Source organism: Lygodium microphyllum, chromosome 2 (genome assembly GCF_053477565.2).
Source record: "Lygodium microphyllum isolate KBCC chromosome 2, Lygodium_microphyllum_v1.1.10, whole genome shotgun sequence".
NCBI lineage: Eukaryota > Viridiplantae > Streptophyta > Polypodiopsida > Schizaeales > Lygodiaceae > Lygodium > Lygodium microphyllum.
The window spans coordinates 7,892,908-7,910,034 of NC_141136.1; the positions used below are offsets into that span (position 1 = coordinate 7,892,908).

The window sequence follows — 17,127 nt, forward strand, 5'->3', positions numbered from 1 at the left end:
CGAGTCAATAGCCATACCTTCTTTTGTGATAATATGATCCAAAAGAACTCCTCTTTTAGCAACAAAAATAGATTTAGACGGGTTAAGTGACATCCCAAATTGATGACATCTTTCAAATCACAACCTGAGATGCTGCAAATGATCAACTTTTTTGCCAAATACATAGAAATCATCTATGAAAACCCTCATAAAATATATAAGATATGGATCAAATGTTTTATGAGCTGCACCTTGAAATTTCGGTGGTCCATCTTTTAAAGTAAAATTCATAACAATACTTATAAATGCTCCCCATTCCGTTATAAAGGTTGTCTTATCCATATCATTTGGATGCATTCAGATCTAATTATATCTAGAGAAACCATCCAAAAAACTATAGATCTCATGGTATCTTTACCACATTATATTTATAAATGAAAGAGGAAATGGATAAGTTATCGTTGCTGCATTCAAATTTCTATAATCCACACAAACCCATATCTTGCCATTCTTTTTGGGCATCACTACAATAGGTGACAACTAAGTCACTTCATTCACAAGTTTGATCAAGCCAACTCTAAGAAGTTTTTCTATCTTCTTTTTCACATGTTTAACATAATTTAGATTCATATGGTACCACTTCTGCATAATAGGTTTAGCATCTGCCTTTAAGTTGATTCTATGTTGACATACTCTTGGAGCAAATCCCTTCATGTTAGTATGCTCCCAAGCAAAGATATCTTGAAATTATTTACATAGATTGATCAATTGTTGCTTGAAGTCTTCCTCAACAAAAATACTCACCTTTATTAGTTTAGAACTTACTTGAGCATCCAAATACACTTCCTCAACATCATCTTCAAACACTTTAGCCGACTTACTCATAGTATGTTCATATTTCAGCTTTGCATCAATAATAGCTTGCTCACTTGCTCAATCTAGATCCTCCTCTATCTCTAATGAAGGCTTTTACTGCTCTTTAAGAGTCTCCATACCAGTTCTCTTACTCCCCTTAGGGTTAGCATTGCTTTCTGCAACCAAGTTGATGTCTTGTTGTATGAGGTCACTACTTTGCTCGATGGGGTCATTGCTTTGCTACATAGCACCATTGGGTTGTACCAGCATCTAGCCTCATGGCCCACATTCTAACATATGTTGCATGTCTTCACATTCTTGGGAGTAGTCATAACTCCCATTTCCAACAACTGTTTCTTTATTTTCTTCTCCAACTTTTTTTCCAAGTCTATTTTTTCCTCTTTTTCTTTTCCCTTCTTCTTATCCTTAGAAGAACTCTTATCCTTCCCAAATTTCTTTTGATGTCTCTTTTGCCGCCATCTACTTCGATCATCATCCGAGATGCTTGATTCAATATCCAACTTAGAACCTAACGAGGTATCCTCTTCATCACTGTTGTCCCTTGAATCAGAATCATCATAATCAGAGTCTGAGTCCTACTCTTGGATCTACACTTGCCAAGTCTTTTTTCCACCCATTATGCTGCTTCATAGCTAGCACATCTATGGTATTATTATTTCCAACTTCCACATTAGCAATTGCTCTCGCAATAGCTTTATCCAATCCCTTAACAAAGTACGAACATTGTAAATCCAAAGAACGCATATCTTCTTCATTCAACCTATTTAATAGGTTCTTAAATTTCTATGTATAATCCTGCACTAGCATTGTCTTCTCTTGATTTGCTTCAGCTTCTTTAACACATCTATAACTGTATTTGATGGGTATGGGTAATTCTTTGGCATATATGTAGAAATGCAAATTTAATCATTTAAACTGCATCATGTTCCTTGAAGCAATCCGCCACTACTTCAAGAATCAACAAGATTTTTAGATTTTTGACAGAGCAAAGAAGAGAATTTTGATTATGCTTTAAATCGAGAAATAGAGAACAATATAATAAGGGTTGTGTCATCTTTAATTCAATGTTGCATTACTGCTTCATACATAAATTAACACCATATTGAGGAATATGGGAATTTTCCATAAGTTTAGGACACGTGGTCAAATCTTTGGATTTGTCATAACTTGAACACTATAGCTCCAAATCAAGTGCTCTATAGCTCAATAGATTCCATTTTTCAAGCGCTTTCCAATGATAGGTCACATTATATGGTTTTGAGAAACTTATGGGCATGTTATCTGGGTGCCACCTTTTTGGTATTCAAAAAATGGAAATTGCGAGATTTCCAAACTCACTAATATTGTGTTAATTCTACTTCATGCAGGAATTGTGCTCTATACAAGAATTCTACTCCATATAGCAAATTCGAATCTTTGGCCTCAACCTTTGCCACTTTTGATGGTGTTTTAACTCAGAGAAACATGGAACCAATGGCAGGATCACCAAAGTCTTGCTGCCCTATCTATGCAGAATACATAATAGGACAGACAATGCCTCATGGGGAAAATACCTAATCTTATATCATGAACTCATAGAAACTCAAAGATAAACACACAGAGACATAAGAACACAGACTTCAGCACTCAGAATTAGAGAATGAGAAGTAGAGCACAAAGAACATGTTGAGAATAGTATAAGAACACAATAAGTGATGGCACCAACTGTCAAATCTACTGCATAATAATGAAAATCCATCATACAACGGTTGTGAGCATCAGAGATAACCTAGAAACAAGAAATGACACAAAATGCCTCAACAAGCGACGCTAAAAGCTGCCTACCATAACCATAACTTCATGAGGCGTTCACTTCACGAGACATCTAAGGGCTGCCGCACATATAAAACTAACATGATTAAGGTAAAACCATGCTAAGGGCATAATACATGAAGTGTGAAACCACCATGGCTAACACTTGTGTTTGCTTATCTTGACAAACACATCAGAACTTAATATTTGAAATCTATAACACGTGCATCTAAGAACAATCAAAACATTTGAAATTAAAGTATACTGTGACATTGCTATCCATAGGCTTGCAAAGCTAAAATGGAGCATGAAATGGCCTAAGATAGTTTTATTCTGCTTGCACACCTAATCTCACACTAATCTGGGACTTTTGCTCTTCCTTGCTTCTAGTGCCTCCAAAACAATTATCCAAGGGAAAGAATTTGAGAATGGGAGAGCTTCTTATCATTTGCTTGCTTGCTTGAATCCTTGCTCATTCTCCTTTACTTTAGCCTTCAAAACCAGCCTCTCTTAGTAGCACTGCTCTAATGCCATATCATGAATCATGTGTTGGGGGGACTTGTTTGAGCTATTGCGCAATCAAACAAATATAATACATGTAAGAAGAAGCTCACTCAAGAATACAAGAAGAGAGATAGATGCCAAAACATTTTCTTGCTGGTTTTTCTTCATTCTTCTTCACACAATACAATGGATACAAAGAATAAATAAGATATAACATAATTGAAAGTGGCCTACAAAGTTAAAGAGTGCATAATTGATTATCCTAGTTGACTGTTGCTATAACTATGCTATCTGTAAGTATGTATAACTAATTAAATATAATAAGTGATAAGTTAATGGCCATATGAGGATTATAATGGCCAATGACATGCTAAGTCTAGACTTGGTGACCTATCAAACTAGGGAGTTTATCAATGTCCGCATGTGTTGAGCTTGCCATCTCAATAGGCAATGCATATACCAAGTTGCCCTTATGGCCACAATTGAGGAGAGAATCGAATCATGTTCCATTCGGGACGACACAACAACCACTAGGTGAAATCCTCGACCAACAAATTTGTATTGAACCGAAGTGGAGGCTTACCTTTATACATGAGGTCAAATCATTTGACAAACTTGTCCTCCGTAGGAGAATGACCCAAGACATAACCAAACGTGGTAGCATTTGAGTAGTCCATCATACCTCTGCCTAACATGGTCTAGCACAAAAGAAACTGAGGCATCTGCCACCATTTGCTTCTTGACAACACTTATGTTTAGTTCAATCCCTTTGGTAGTGTCAAGGTAGTCCATGCATGGCTATGTAGGCATCCACGTCCCTTCCTATTTGACTGCTTCTACCTCATCAATCCTGAGTCGCTTAGGTCTTGTTGGCTTGTCCTTGCATGCATGCACCTATGCAAGGTGGCCACGTGTCCCATTTAGTGGCAATAAATGCTACTTATTAGCATGCATGAGTCAAAGGTACCCTCGAGGGGATTCTCTCCTTCTCCAAGTACATTATCATACATACCTTACATAAGGTTTACCGTAGATCTTACGAGTGCGTCGTCCAAAGATATAAGAAAAGGTTGAAGTTAGTTGGCTTCCCCCCAAAAAAAAAAAAAAAAAAAAAAAGTTTTCCGAATTTCCGTGAACTTGTCCACCGGACTCACATAATGAAAGTAATTAAACCGTGACTTTTCGAGCGCACACGTTACGGATGAAACTCACTCCTGTTGACCTTTGCGTCTGGACTCTGCTGTATCGTTTGACCGGGTCACTTTCCTTGCGCTTCTCGAGGTACACCGCAGCTCTCAACGCCATTCTTTCTTCTCTCCTGCTGTCAACAGTTTGATTTTTGTTCGTTTGCTTTTGTTTTTCCCACGGCATGCGCCTTTTTTAATCCAAGCCCGGGCTGCGTGCTCGGGACGCAGCAAAAGCTTTTAGACATGGCCTTGCAGCACGGCCAGCACAGAGCCTGCTTTCTTCCCTGCTCCAGTTGTGACCTCCAAAAAGCACTTGCCTGCGAGCATATGCCTCCGGTCCAGAGAATCATCGAGAGCAAATGCAGCAGCGTAGCAGTGAAGCTGATCCCTTCATCAATAAACTTTGCATCGTCGGTAACGGCAAAGCTTGCTGCAAGGTGACTAGATTCTGACTGTAATCGTATTAAATACTGTTTCACATCGTAGAGTTTACGTAATCGAGTTGATAATGCATCATTGCTGGAAGGAGAGTTCGTGATCTGATCCTTAAAACGTAAAGAGGCTTACATAATTGTCAATTCCAGTCCAACTGTCAGAAATGTCAGCTGAGATTGCAAACATGACCTCCCTACAAACATAGTGGCACGGTACAGAAGGAGTTATAACGTAGATGAAGGGTAGCAATTGCTGCCAATATTTGAAGCTTTAATGTGAGGGGACGTTTAAAAAAACATGCAATCGCTGTTTTTGATGAACGAGGTAGTGTGATAACATCTGGATTAGATGCTTGAATTTTAAGATAAGGTTCTTCAATATTTGGACACTCTTCAAAGTTGGTTTCGTTTTCCGAACTGTGCAACTTCTTTGTTTTTGGAATAGTAACAATCCTGGTATAGGCACTACCTTTTGTTGAATCAAAAGATCCGGCAGGTTTTTGGTTCTGATGTTATGTCATGTGGCTTGTGCATCTCTTTCTCAGACAAGCTTATTTTCCTATATCAGGCTAAACCTGTTGCCTGTTGAAGTGTCTTTACCTAAGGATCTATTGACATGAAAAGGTTGCAAGATATGTCAAAAGGACTATAGATCATTGCTGTTTTTTGATCTTACGATCCTATGTTCCAACAGGAGCTTTCCCCAAGATGGATGTACAAAAAGGCGACATGTTTATGGAAGCTTGTCACGCTGGTTTTTCTTGGTTTGTGTGGACTATATGTGTGCACATTGGGGTTCGAGCATCAGAGAATGTACCATAAACTCCAATTTAGCACTATAGCCATGAATGAGAATAAAAAGTATTGCTCTAAGATCAGCGAGTATTCAACATCCTCTGTGCACTTGCACTATCCTCAGCCTGTGAAGTATGATAGGTAAGGCTTGTTTTTGTTTTCAATGTTTAATCAAATTTCTTTGGTTAAGAGAGTTCATTATGTGCTTCTGGTTACAGGAAAGAGTGCAGGTGCACACCTGTACATAATTTCATTATCTTGTCCATGCAACGATCAGGCAGTGGCTGGTTTGAGACCCTGCTTAACAGTCATTCGAACATAAGCTCTCATGGGGAGATTTTCTCAGTTGATGCAAGGAAAGAGAACATATCTACTATTAAATGGACATTGGATACTGTGTACAACCTTGATTGGTTCAGTAGTGCCTCCAAGAATGAGTGTACCGCTGCTGTTGGTTTCAAGTGGATGCTCAATCAGGTATTTCTCATAGCATAAAAAGTTTCAGTAGTCCAAACCTGTTACTTTTAGCACCTTTTACGAGTTTAGCTAATCTAAAAATTCAGAGGTTTAGACTTTAGTGTTGACTGAACAGACAAAAATGAAGAAAATTTCACAAGTTGGGACAGCGAGATCATGTAAATGTGCCTTTTCATGGATTGAAGACCATTCAGCAGCCAAGATCATGGGCCATGACGGCACAAGCACAAGCTACACATTTGATGCCATGTCAGAATGATGCGAGGTGCAAACAGAGGAAAAAGATCAACAAGTATAGGGACAAAAGATAACGATAAAAGCATAAATGCGAAGAACAGAATATATGTGCAATGGAATTCACTGGTGTCAACATGACAAGATACAATAGTGAGCAACAATGGTAACCTTCCATCTGTACCAAGAACACTTGCATATCCTAAATCTCTGCAACAGGTTGCCATTGTCTAAGTAGAGCCTAGAGCTGGTATATATAGGCAAAACTGAAGTGAGTGAGTGCATCACAAGAAGGAAGAAAGTCAAACTTATGTGGCACAAGTGAGGTAAATAACCTCTAATAAATCCATGGACTATACTTGTGCAATATTATGGCATAACCTTCAAGGGCTGTATGAAAGTTATATCTTGTATGGACTTATGGATTTGATGGCTCAAAGGAAGGCTTATGGGTGACTTTATCCTCCAAGCCTTAGTCTTATTCAACAAGGTGTTCTTACAAGATATATCGGTGTCACCTGATAGGACTGTTTCAGGAGCTTGCTGGTCTGGTCTGGAATCAGCTTTTGTTAGAGAATAGAAGAAGAGAAAACATGGGTTATGAGCTGTTGATTTACCTCCCATCTTGTTACATGGAACACTGGATGTATCTTACTTTTGGTGGGATCCATTACTGTTCAACATGACAACATACAAAAGTCGGAACCATAGTGAAGAGGGAGCAACAATGCTAACCTTCCATCCATGCCAAGAATATCTACCTCATGTTCTAAATCCCTGCACTGGGATGGCAATTGTGCTAAAGTTTAGAGCCTAGAGCTGGTATATATTGGGGGAAAACTCAAGTAAGTGAGCACATCACAAGAAGAAAGAACGCCCAACTTATGTGATGCATATGAGGTGAATACCCCCAAACAAATCTATGGGCATACACTTGTGTCAGTATTATGGCATGATCTTCAAGGGCTGTGTGTCGAATAGGGTTATGAATTTGATGGCTTGATAGTGAAGAATCATGGTGCATCTTCATTCTCCAAGCCTTAGTCTAATTTAACAAGGTGTTTGTACAAGATGTCACCTATTAGGATTGTTTCAGCTTGCTGGTTTGATCTGGAGTTAGGGTTTAGCAAAGAATGGAATATGAGAAATGATTGGTTACAAGCTATCAATTTACCTCCCAACCTTGGCACAGCATGCTTAATGATTAATGTATTAACCTTCAGTAAGTTTGATGCATGTCTGCCACATCTTCAACTTACTTGGCTTTGCCCTTGTTCTCACACATTAAATGGCTAGAGCCCATAATTTAATTGATGTTAACCCATGTCCACATATGTGTCTCATGTGCATATAATTGTCATGCCTTCTTGAACTCCTAGTAATGTTATTCCTATGACTGCAAGCTATATCCCACAAACACCTATCTTTTGGAAGTTGGCTCAAACTTATCTTTTTGTTTCTTTGGGTTTTGAACACAGGCATCACACCAAATACCTTGAAATAAGACACAACTGATTTTAGACCAAAGTAAGTCTCAAAAGGTATCATACCAACCATGGCCAATGTAGGTGATTGATTAAAGATGTGGACAACAGTGGCCATAGCCTTAGCCCATAGACACTATGGTGTTTGTTGATGATCCATCATAGTTTGCACCATCTTGATCACACTTTGACCTAAATGTGTTTGTGTTTGCAAACTCTTGGTGAATGCTGTGATTTGCACAAAACGTGGCAAGCTCATTGGAGACAAAATCTCCTCCTTTGCTGGATCACAAGGTCTTGAGTTTTCGACCAAACTCGTTCTCCTCAAAGATTAACCAATCCTTGAAACGTGGAATGCCTCAGATATCAACTCCAAGAAATAGAACCATATCAAATTATCAACAATTAGCATAAAATACAAACTCATCTTAAGGGACTCTGTCCTCATCAGTCCACATAAGTCCATCGAAACAAGCAGCAAGGGCTCCTTTGCTTGTCATGAAGCCTTGCTGGGGATCATATCTCTATGCTGCTTTGCGAGGAATGTAAGACACACAAGGGGGATGGCTCATCTCAGTGTCTGGCTAGCCAGGAACAAGTTGACCACAAGCCGCCTTCCTAAGGTACTCGTAGTTGAGGTAGCTGAACTGAGTGTGCCATAGCCTAGTCTGTGTTTGAGAAGAAAAAAGAAGAGAGATAAAGGTTGATAAAGTTCTCATCTTGTAGACGGCATTCTCTTCATATTCTGCACAAAGAACCTATCTTGAATCTCCATTAAGAACTCAAAGGAGTCCTTATCAAACTTGACTCCGTAAGGTTGAGTGTACAAATCTTTGCATATGGAAAGTAGACGATATCCCAAACCTGGCACATAGAACCTTTGATATGTGAGCACCACTATGCCCATCTATAATCAGCTACATATTACCTTTGTTTCAATAGGGACTGAAGAGCTGTCACCAATGAGAATTTCCACATGTATTAGATACATACAAGCAATACCACTTGTAGAAGGAGCCATGGGACTAGGAGTGCCACTGTCTACAATCCACTCATGAGATTATGGGACTAGCATTGCTGCATTAGACGCCATTGGTGTCGAATCCTCAATCACCTCCAAATGAAGAAATACTGCCAATAAAGTAGTAGCCACTGCTCTTGAGTCCTTTGTAGATTTCTCCTTCTTAGTGTCCTTGTCCTTTTCAGCCGGCATAGTCACAAGTGACAATCATTTTTGGACTTGAAGTTTGCATGGATGATAGCTTCTTTTCATCCCCCATCCCATTCCATGTGATTATATAGTCACAAGTAACGGCAATTTCTCATCGTCCCCCATCCCCCGTTCTCGTCCCATTTTGTGTCAGTTGTGACTATATTTTCAAGGCAATTCTTGTTTTAGTAATTTGCCTTGCCATAAATGTGATAAGTAGATTCCTTATCTTTGTCTTACTTGGTCTTAGGCATTGCATTTCCTTCATTCCCATGAGAATGTTCAACTTGAGAGGCATCATCACTGCTTGATTCCATCTCACTATATGAAGACATGTTGCTGTAATTTCTCAACTGAGCACAAAAATCAGCACTAGCACAAAGCTTTGGCTTGCAATCAGGTGCCTCAGACTCACCAAATCAAGAGATTGAGTGATTATCCGGCAATGGAACCATGAAACCAGCCTTCCTTCTCGGATAGGGTGGTTTAACCTGATTAAGCACTTAATTACAGCAATTAGCAAATGAACATAAATTGAAATACTCACTTTACCTTCATAAACTTGGACAGTGGACACCCTATTGGTCCCAACACTGGCTTCCCTTTTGGTATTTCTTTAATTTCAATTGCTGATGGATAAATTACAAGCCGAGATTTCACAATCTCCTTGGTTGATTCAAAAGCCCCTTGCTGTTCCAATAATCAGCAAAGCATTCGGGAAAATTGCCCCTTGATTTTCACCCAGGACTTGCTCTAATGGAACCCCAGCTGGTCAAATGCTGCCCCAAATTCACAATAGATGGGCTGGCATCTGAAATCCTCACAATTCCATGAATTTTCGGTGCTGATTTTAGTGTACAATGCCTTTCATTGATGACACGGGTCCCAAGGTGGCTGCTAAACCCTAATTACTGCTGTAATTTAGGATTTACAGCAGTAAACTCTCTGCTGTCCACCAAATTTAGCTGTACTCTGCTACCCATGGCTGAGAATTGCTAAGAATACTTGAGCATAGACTGGAGGAGATGAGAGAATGCTGTAGAAAGAGAGAAAATCAACTGAAATGTATCTTCTGATTCGTAGCTCTGATGACAAATCTGATGGCACCAATAGCTTCAAAAGGGGGGTAAAACACCAACTTTACTGGCGAGTCCTTCTCTCCTACTACCGCCTCTCTTGAGGCGGAAGAGAAAACTTGCTGCCCCCTGTCCTGGCGCGGCACACGATCAGTCGTCATCGCCTCTCAAAGCCAAATCTAATCACCTCCTCTCCCTCCACCAAGCTCCGAATGGCTGCCATTTAGCTTCCACCACCCTCCAACAGCCTTCTACCTAGTTGCATGGGAAAGTTTTGCCAAGTGGCAGCCTTCCTAATGCATTTTCAGCCATTAAATTAACTTTTTAGAATTAATTAATTTTGAAAATTAATTTCAGCCCTTTTGATCATGCCCAAAATTAAACATACCCATCTGGAATGAAATTGGCTAGGCCATTTGCAACTTGGAGTGGTTCCCAATCTCTGTTGACCCTTAGACTAGCATTAATCAATTAATTAATGCTAGTTCCTAGTGTCACCACTGACACTTAATGGCCAAACAATTGTTCTAGGGTCCAACCTGGCACCAACTGACCACTAAAACCTAGTTGGCATAACTTAACACAACGTTTGCCTTTAACACCCATTGCATCCTCGGGGTCCTTGGCCCGTTCCCATGAAATAACTGCCATGTGCATCACATGTGCTAAACAACCTTGCACATTTGATTAGCAACTTAATCAAATGTTACTAGCAAGATTAAAGCATCTCAAAATTTCACATTCCCATGATACCTTTCACTTAAGGGTGCTAATTTGTCTTGAAGCAATCAAGGTGGAGTAAAATGCACTAAATCGGAATAGTAAGTGCAAGAGAAGAGTTATCGCTGTGTCCTCTAAGATAATTGCCTTCCTTGCGTTCTGGACTTGCATCTGCAATTACCAAAGCTTGTTGACATGCCCCTGCATGGAAGCAGACGTGGATGGGTTCAACGTCTACATTTGTACCTCCAAAGATACCCACTTCATCACGGCCATCTGATTATACAAGTGATCCAATTCCAGCCATATCTCCCAAGCAATAATCAAATGCTCTAGGTGGGCTATCACAGCTGATGTGTATGAGAGAAATAGTAGCGATCAGGTGGGACAATCAACTTGTCCCAATGTGCTTGTACACTTGCCCAACTCACCTTTCTTATCTAAAGAAAGCTTGGACAAATCATGGGTTTAGGATGGTCTATGGTCTCGATCACGAGCTCTGCCAAATCACAGGACTCCAAGATGGCAAACATCATTATCTGCCATATGCAATAACTCTACTTGTCGAATTTTTTGATCTTGAGGAAGAGCCAGTAATATAGGACCCCATGGTCCATAATAGTCTGAAACTCCACATCGAGCTTAGAAGACATTGTCACTCGAATAACTTGCACAAAAACAGAGGCAGCCCCCTTTGGCTTAAAAAATGCAGCCTGCTAGGGCTTTGTTCACTCGTCATGAATGCGCTTCAATTGTTGGAGGTGATGACAACTCAAAATTTACAGCAAAATGCTGAAAACTTAGTCTTTTCTCCTTCACGAACAGCAATTCCTACAAAAAATCAGGTACTTTGCTCCATCCCCATGCTTCTCCACTTGTCTTAGCCTTGTGTCGATGTGCAGCCCTCTTGCTTACCCTTGAACGCTGAAAACACAGTCTTTTCTTGTGCTGAAATCTCCTCTTCAGGTCTGCCCAATCAGCTCTTCAAGGTTCTGATACCATGTTAGAGTGCAGTGAATGCAGAAGCATATGATCATAGTGAAAGAAAGAAAGGAACACGGAGAGAAGGGGGAGAGAGAGAGACTGTAGAACACAAAAATCTGCAATGAATGAATGCCGAATAAAAGGATCGGATTTGCAAACTGGGCTGTCGAATGTATCCATTGGAGCTCTCAACCTGCACACCAAAAGTGAATGATGTGTGACCCCGGCCAGGTCAGCCGATAAATAGGCCCAATAAAGCAATATAATTTTTATTAAGGAAGATCAGCCAGTAAAATACTGGTCGACTGTAGTAAATTAGTCTGACTGCAATAAATCAATAAAATAATGTTGTGTGCAGGCAGGCTGCCTACCATGTGGCACCTGCCCATACTCCCTATTCTGCCCGGCACTATCAGAAGTGACTAAAACTGCTGCAATCAGTTGGTGACTGCTCCAAACTATCTGACTTAGTCTGAAAATGCATAAATCTGCCCTGGAATGACTGTACACTACCTGTGCCCGGTCTAGGGGATGACCAAATCTCTAACAGAAACTAGCCTTCCTTGAGGGAGAGGATGGTGACGTACTTCATTATCCAACAAGTTTTTAGCAATAAATAATTTAACATAAAATCAAATTAGCACTTTACCGCTTGAAGAGAGACAATGGACACCCAATTTGGCCCCATAACTGGCATGCCTTGATGTATTTCTTTTGATTGTGTTCCAAGATCTTGTAGTACAACTTAGAAGAGGATTGAATCCTCAAGAAGATGGAAGGCCTTGCCACAAACTCAAGAGATATGCCCTCAAGTTTCCACAACCTCTATTGATTGAACCAATTCTCCCACAAAATCTGGAACAAGTGGGTGTCAGAATGACTAGTAACAAAATCCCCAATTTTGCCCCTTAGTTTGAAGTGCCTAAGGTTACAAATTGGGTCTTCTTCACTTGCATTCAAGTCCTCCTTGTGAATGAGCAATTCTTTGTAGATTTGTTGTAAATCTTTAATTTACCAGTAAATCCCCTTCATGCATGGCTGAGATTTGTTAGCACACAATCCAAGGGAGCTGAGAAACCCTAATCTTTGCTGTAGTTTTGATCTAAACTAGAAAACTCACTGCTGAACGGCTGAGATTCAAACATTCAGCACCAATTTGGGGAGAGAGAGAGAGAGAGAGAGAGAGAGAGAGAGAGAGAGAGAGAGAGAGAGAGATCAATTGCTTAATGCCAATAGGTTGTCACCAGCTACCAAATGCTTCCAGATTGCTGTGGCACTCCTCTACTATCACAAACCCAAGGACAATAGTTGCTTGGTCAGCATACACCTCTCTCCTTTAAAAAAACATTCCTGACATCCAATTGATGTACATGCCATTCAAAATGAGCAGCCAAAGAAATAACACTACAAATGGCAATCATAGATGAAGTCAGGGAAAATGTCCTATCATTGTCTATCCCATGCTTTTGGACGTACCCTATGTTGACAAGCCTTGTCTTGTAGCAATCAATGCTACCATCAAATTTGCATTTGACTTTGTAAACCCACTTGTGCCTATAGCACACTTGCCTGGAGACAAGTCACAAAACTCCCTAAGTTCCATTCTTGTGAAGTCCAACTCCAGCTGCATAGCTGCCATTCAATGCTCACTTTGTGAAGCATCCTCAAAAGAGACATGTTCTTCATTGCAAGTAGTAGCAAGAAGTGCCTCTGCAACAAAGTGACCGTGTGTGTGGCAAGTGGTTGCTCTAGTTCTATTGAGAAGTGAAGCAAGCTGTTCGCTGTCCCATGATGCGTCTAACAGCCATTTGGGGATTGTTGTAGCTTCCTGAATAGCCTTTCTCTCATCGGCCACTACGTCCTCAACATTTGCATGATCAATGGGCTGAAAATCAGGCTGTTGATCTGCATGCAAATGCTGCTGATTTTATTGCTCTAACACCTCAGTAGGCTGCTGAGTATGACCAAAATCCGGTGCATCATTTTGAAACAAAGGTAACAAAGTGTCAAACATGTCAATGGGCCCCAAAAGCAGTTGAAATTTGCACTTCATAAAGGGTGACCTGCATGTTCAGCAAATATAACGTCTGACTCACAATAACCTTGTTTGTGGAAGGTTGGTACAAGTAATACCCTTTACTTTCAACATTGTATGCAATAAATATGCATTTGGCAGCTTTGTCCTGAAACTTGTGTCAACATGGCTGCTGCACTAAAGCATAGGCCAAACATCCAAACACACACATATGTGACACAATTGGCTTATGGCCATTACAAACCTCGGTGTGTATATGCATCCAATGCATTGGTTATTATCTCAACATTTTTGGAATGCTTAAAATCATGGGTCCTTACCTTGATCCACGTGTGTGCTAGGTTCATCGTAGTTGTTTTAGTTTCATGTGTTCTTTTGATTAGAAGGAACGGATGCCTCTGGATTGATATTTATATTCTCTTTTGTGTTGCCGTCGTTGGATAGGCTGTAACACGCTGGAGTTTTGGCAGGGGGCAATGGAGTATAAAAGTGTAGTTGCATCCTACCTGAAGAAAAAGGGAGTTTCAGTGATTTTTTTGTTTCGTCGGAACTTACTGAGACGCTATATCTCTATATTGGCAAATACATTTGACCGAGATGCGAAGCAGCTAAATGGAACACACCAATCTCATGTGCACTCAGAAGAAGAGGTAGGTGTTTAATGGAGTGAAGTGTCTATTGTCAGCAGTACAACGTTTCTTGTTGACCGTTTGTTTCTCAGTCTTTTTAAAGCACATGCTGCCAGTATATAACATGGATTTGGTTTTAAGCAGGCTAGCGTGCTTGCAGCATACAAACCAGTGGTAAATGTAACATCTATTGTCACCTATTTGGACCGAATAACTGAGATCATGAATGACGCGCAACGTTCTTTTAACGACACCCGCCACATGATTGTGTATTATGAGGACCTTGTCAAGAACAAAAAGGTCATCTGCCATCCTCAAGTTAGATGTGTAGCCATTTTTGGACTAATAAGGATACCCTGTGATACTCAGCAGCCATGCTGTCGTTTCCAGTCGAAACTGAATATTTCACAAAAAGCTGATTTCTTGTTACTTTTGCTTGGGATTCTTTTGGGCAGGAGATGGAGAGGGCTCAGAAGTTTTTAGGTGTGCCCGTGAAACAGCTTGATAGCAAGCATGTGAAAATCCACACACGGCCCATGTCTGGACAGATAGAGAACTGGGCTGACATATCCAAAAGGCTCACGCGTACCAGATACAGAAATTTCTTACAAGAGGATTACGACATTATCCGACTTGGCCAGGGTAGCCGAATTGACAGGGCTATGCAGGCAAGGTGAATCAACACGTGGGTTCATCCTGACAGGTTTCGACGGCCCTCGAGAGTGACGACCACCTAAAAAGAGTTGCAGTCCAGGAGTCTGAATGTTAGTATTATTTGGCGTGGAAAGCTGGGAAAGGGATTGGTCGTGTCGTACCTCTTCGAAAATAGTCCGTGGCTCCAATGAATCCCATCCGAATCTGCGTTGCGCCTGGCGGGGATGTGCGACATCGCTTCAGAGCTTTGGAGAAAGAGGCCGTCCGACGGATCTCACTCATTTTAGGTTTCCAACATATTCTTTCGGATCTGCTACCCGGAGGCGTTCGAAGCTTTCGTCCAGGTAGTCGGTTTATGGTTGTGGCAATTGGGGAACCAAACCAAATTGAACTCTCTCGGTGTCCCCCCAAGACATGCCTTCAATTCTTTTATAGGAAAGTTTGCAAACATTACTTCTCTTAGTGATTCACAGCCCATACCTTAGCATTGAGCAAGTTAGCAGCTCCAGCCATGCGACATTTGAGTATGCTTATTTGAGAATATGAAGAAATTGAGCAAATAATTTGTACGATTATTAGATCGACAGTCACTTGTAGCGTGGTGTCTTTTGTTCGAGGTCACAAAGGGATGGGGAGATCCTCTCGCTTATCTTTTTCTAAGAATGTATATTGTGCACTTTATAATTGGTTGCTTGGGGGTATCTCGTGTTTTCATTACCACTTTTTGTGCATCTGAATGAAAGACAAGGGCACACTATCGCATGAAAGAGCATTGCCCTTTTTTTTCTTTTTTTTGTTATGCTTGAAAGAAAGCTTGGGAAAAGTTGATTTTACTTGCTTGCTTGTAGAGGCTTGTTCTTTATCTTAGTAGTTTTCAATTCATATTCAAGGAGTATTGCATCGTGATCTTACCAATATAGTGGAATTATTGACGTGAGTTGTGTACTATCAACATCTATCCATATATGATTAAGCAAAGAGTTGTATGTGTTGTTGGTTGGTTTTTGTTTAATATTCTAAATTTTGATTGTTGCATTTGATATGCTATGATTTTTGTGATTTTGTTGGTTAGTTATAGCACGTTGATGCTAAAGTCTCCAAGAATGAATGTTGGTGAATGTGGAGTTTATATTCTTGTTTTCTCTCTTATATTGATGACGAAGTCAATTGGGTTTGTGTTAGTTCTTTTGTATATAGATAATACAAATAAGAGACATCATATGTCTATCTTACAATTAGCGAGCAACAAATATTCAATGAGAGATGGCACTACATTAAGATATTACTCACAATTGGAGCACTAGACTCAACTATCTTAGTAGGTCGCCAATGGAATATTTTAAATCACGTAAAGACTACAAATAAAATCTCAGCCTGAAACCTAATAGTATGCCAAAAAGTTTTACTAGGGAAGCCAAACCAAAGGGTTGCATTCACATTTTCAATAACTTACCTCAATACATAATATTCACAAGTTTAGGTACTTTGAAGAGAGTTTGCTTGTCTCTTAACTGATACATTCATAGAGTCTAAGCTCCTCAAACCATGCGATGAGCTTTAAACCAAAACAGTCCAAACCAAAGAAGTATGTTATTGCAAATTGATTCTCAATTGCAGACTTAACTAGACTTGTGCATTCCAAACATTAGGATTTTTTTCCATACCTATATGTATTTGGACTAGATTTGAAACTTGTCTCTTGCATTTAGAGGAAACTTTACCAAGAACAAAACCTTGAACCGCACAAGTTTAAACATTGGTGTTCAACATCCCTAATATTAGGGATTAAACCACACACCAACTTTGGCTAAAACATAAAATCGTGTTTTCATTTGTGGCATATTTTTTGTCAAGAATTGCATGGTGGGGGAGACTTGCTTGAGTTACTACGCCAAACACACACCATACACAGGAGAAAGCTCACTCAAGAACACAATAACCAAAATGTTTTCTTAATGGTTTTTTCTTCTTCTTTCACACACAATATAATGTACACAAAGTATAGATAAGATACACCATAAAGGGAAGTATAGATAAGATACATCATAAAGGGAAGTG

The 17,127-nt window shown here is 40.0% G+C and overlaps 1 protein-coding gene and 1 long non-coding RNA gene across 3 annotated transcripts; one reads left to right on the plus strand and one right to left on the minus strand.

Annotated features, from left to right (window-relative positions):
- Positions 1–4,378: 4,378 nt before the first annotated feature.
- LOC148039451 (uncharacterized) lies at positions 4,379–15,265 on the plus strand. 2 transcript variants are annotated; one of them, XM_087690838.1, is made up of 7 exons: positions 4,379–4,431; positions 4,566–4,774; positions 5,466–5,707; positions 5,785–6,043; positions 14,257–14,436; positions 14,560–14,715; positions 14,871–15,265. In XM_087690838.1, exons 2-7 carry the CDS (start codon positions 4,697–4,699, stop codon positions 15,090–15,092), a joined length of 1,137 nt encoding a protein of 378 aa, XP_087546964.1. In that variant the 5' UTR covers positions 4,379–4,431; positions 4,566–4,696; the 3' UTR covers positions 15,093–15,265. The 2 variants fall into 2 exon arrangements, with proteins under 2 accessions (XP_087546964.1, XP_087546974.1); XM_087690848.1 differs by lacking the exon at positions 14,257–14,436 and having other exon boundaries at positions 4,408–4,774.
- On the minus strand, positions 5,651–15,314 carry LOC148039452 (uncharacterized). The gene is made up of 3 exons (XR_015692836.1): positions 15,231–15,314; positions 5,972–6,081; positions 5,651–5,863 (listed from the first exon to the last, which is right to left on the minus strand). It is a non-coding gene; the product is annotated as an uncharacterized LOC148039452 (long non-coding RNA).
- Between the last annotated feature and the right edge of the window lie 1,813 nt (positions 15,315–17,127).

Coding starts and splice junctions, on each gene's coding strand:
- LOC148039451 (XM_087690838.1), top strand. CDS start 4,697: ATGCAGCAGCGTAGCAGTGAAGCTGATCCCTTCATCAATAAACTTTGC. Junction 4,775..5,465: donor ACGGCAAAGCTTGCTGCAAG/GTGACTAGATTC, acceptor ATGTTCCAACAG/GAGCTTTCCCCAAGATGGAT. Junction 6,044..14,256: donor TCAAGTGGATGCTCAATCAG/GTATTTCTCATA, acceptor GAGTTTTGGCAG/GGGGCAATGGAGTATAAAAG.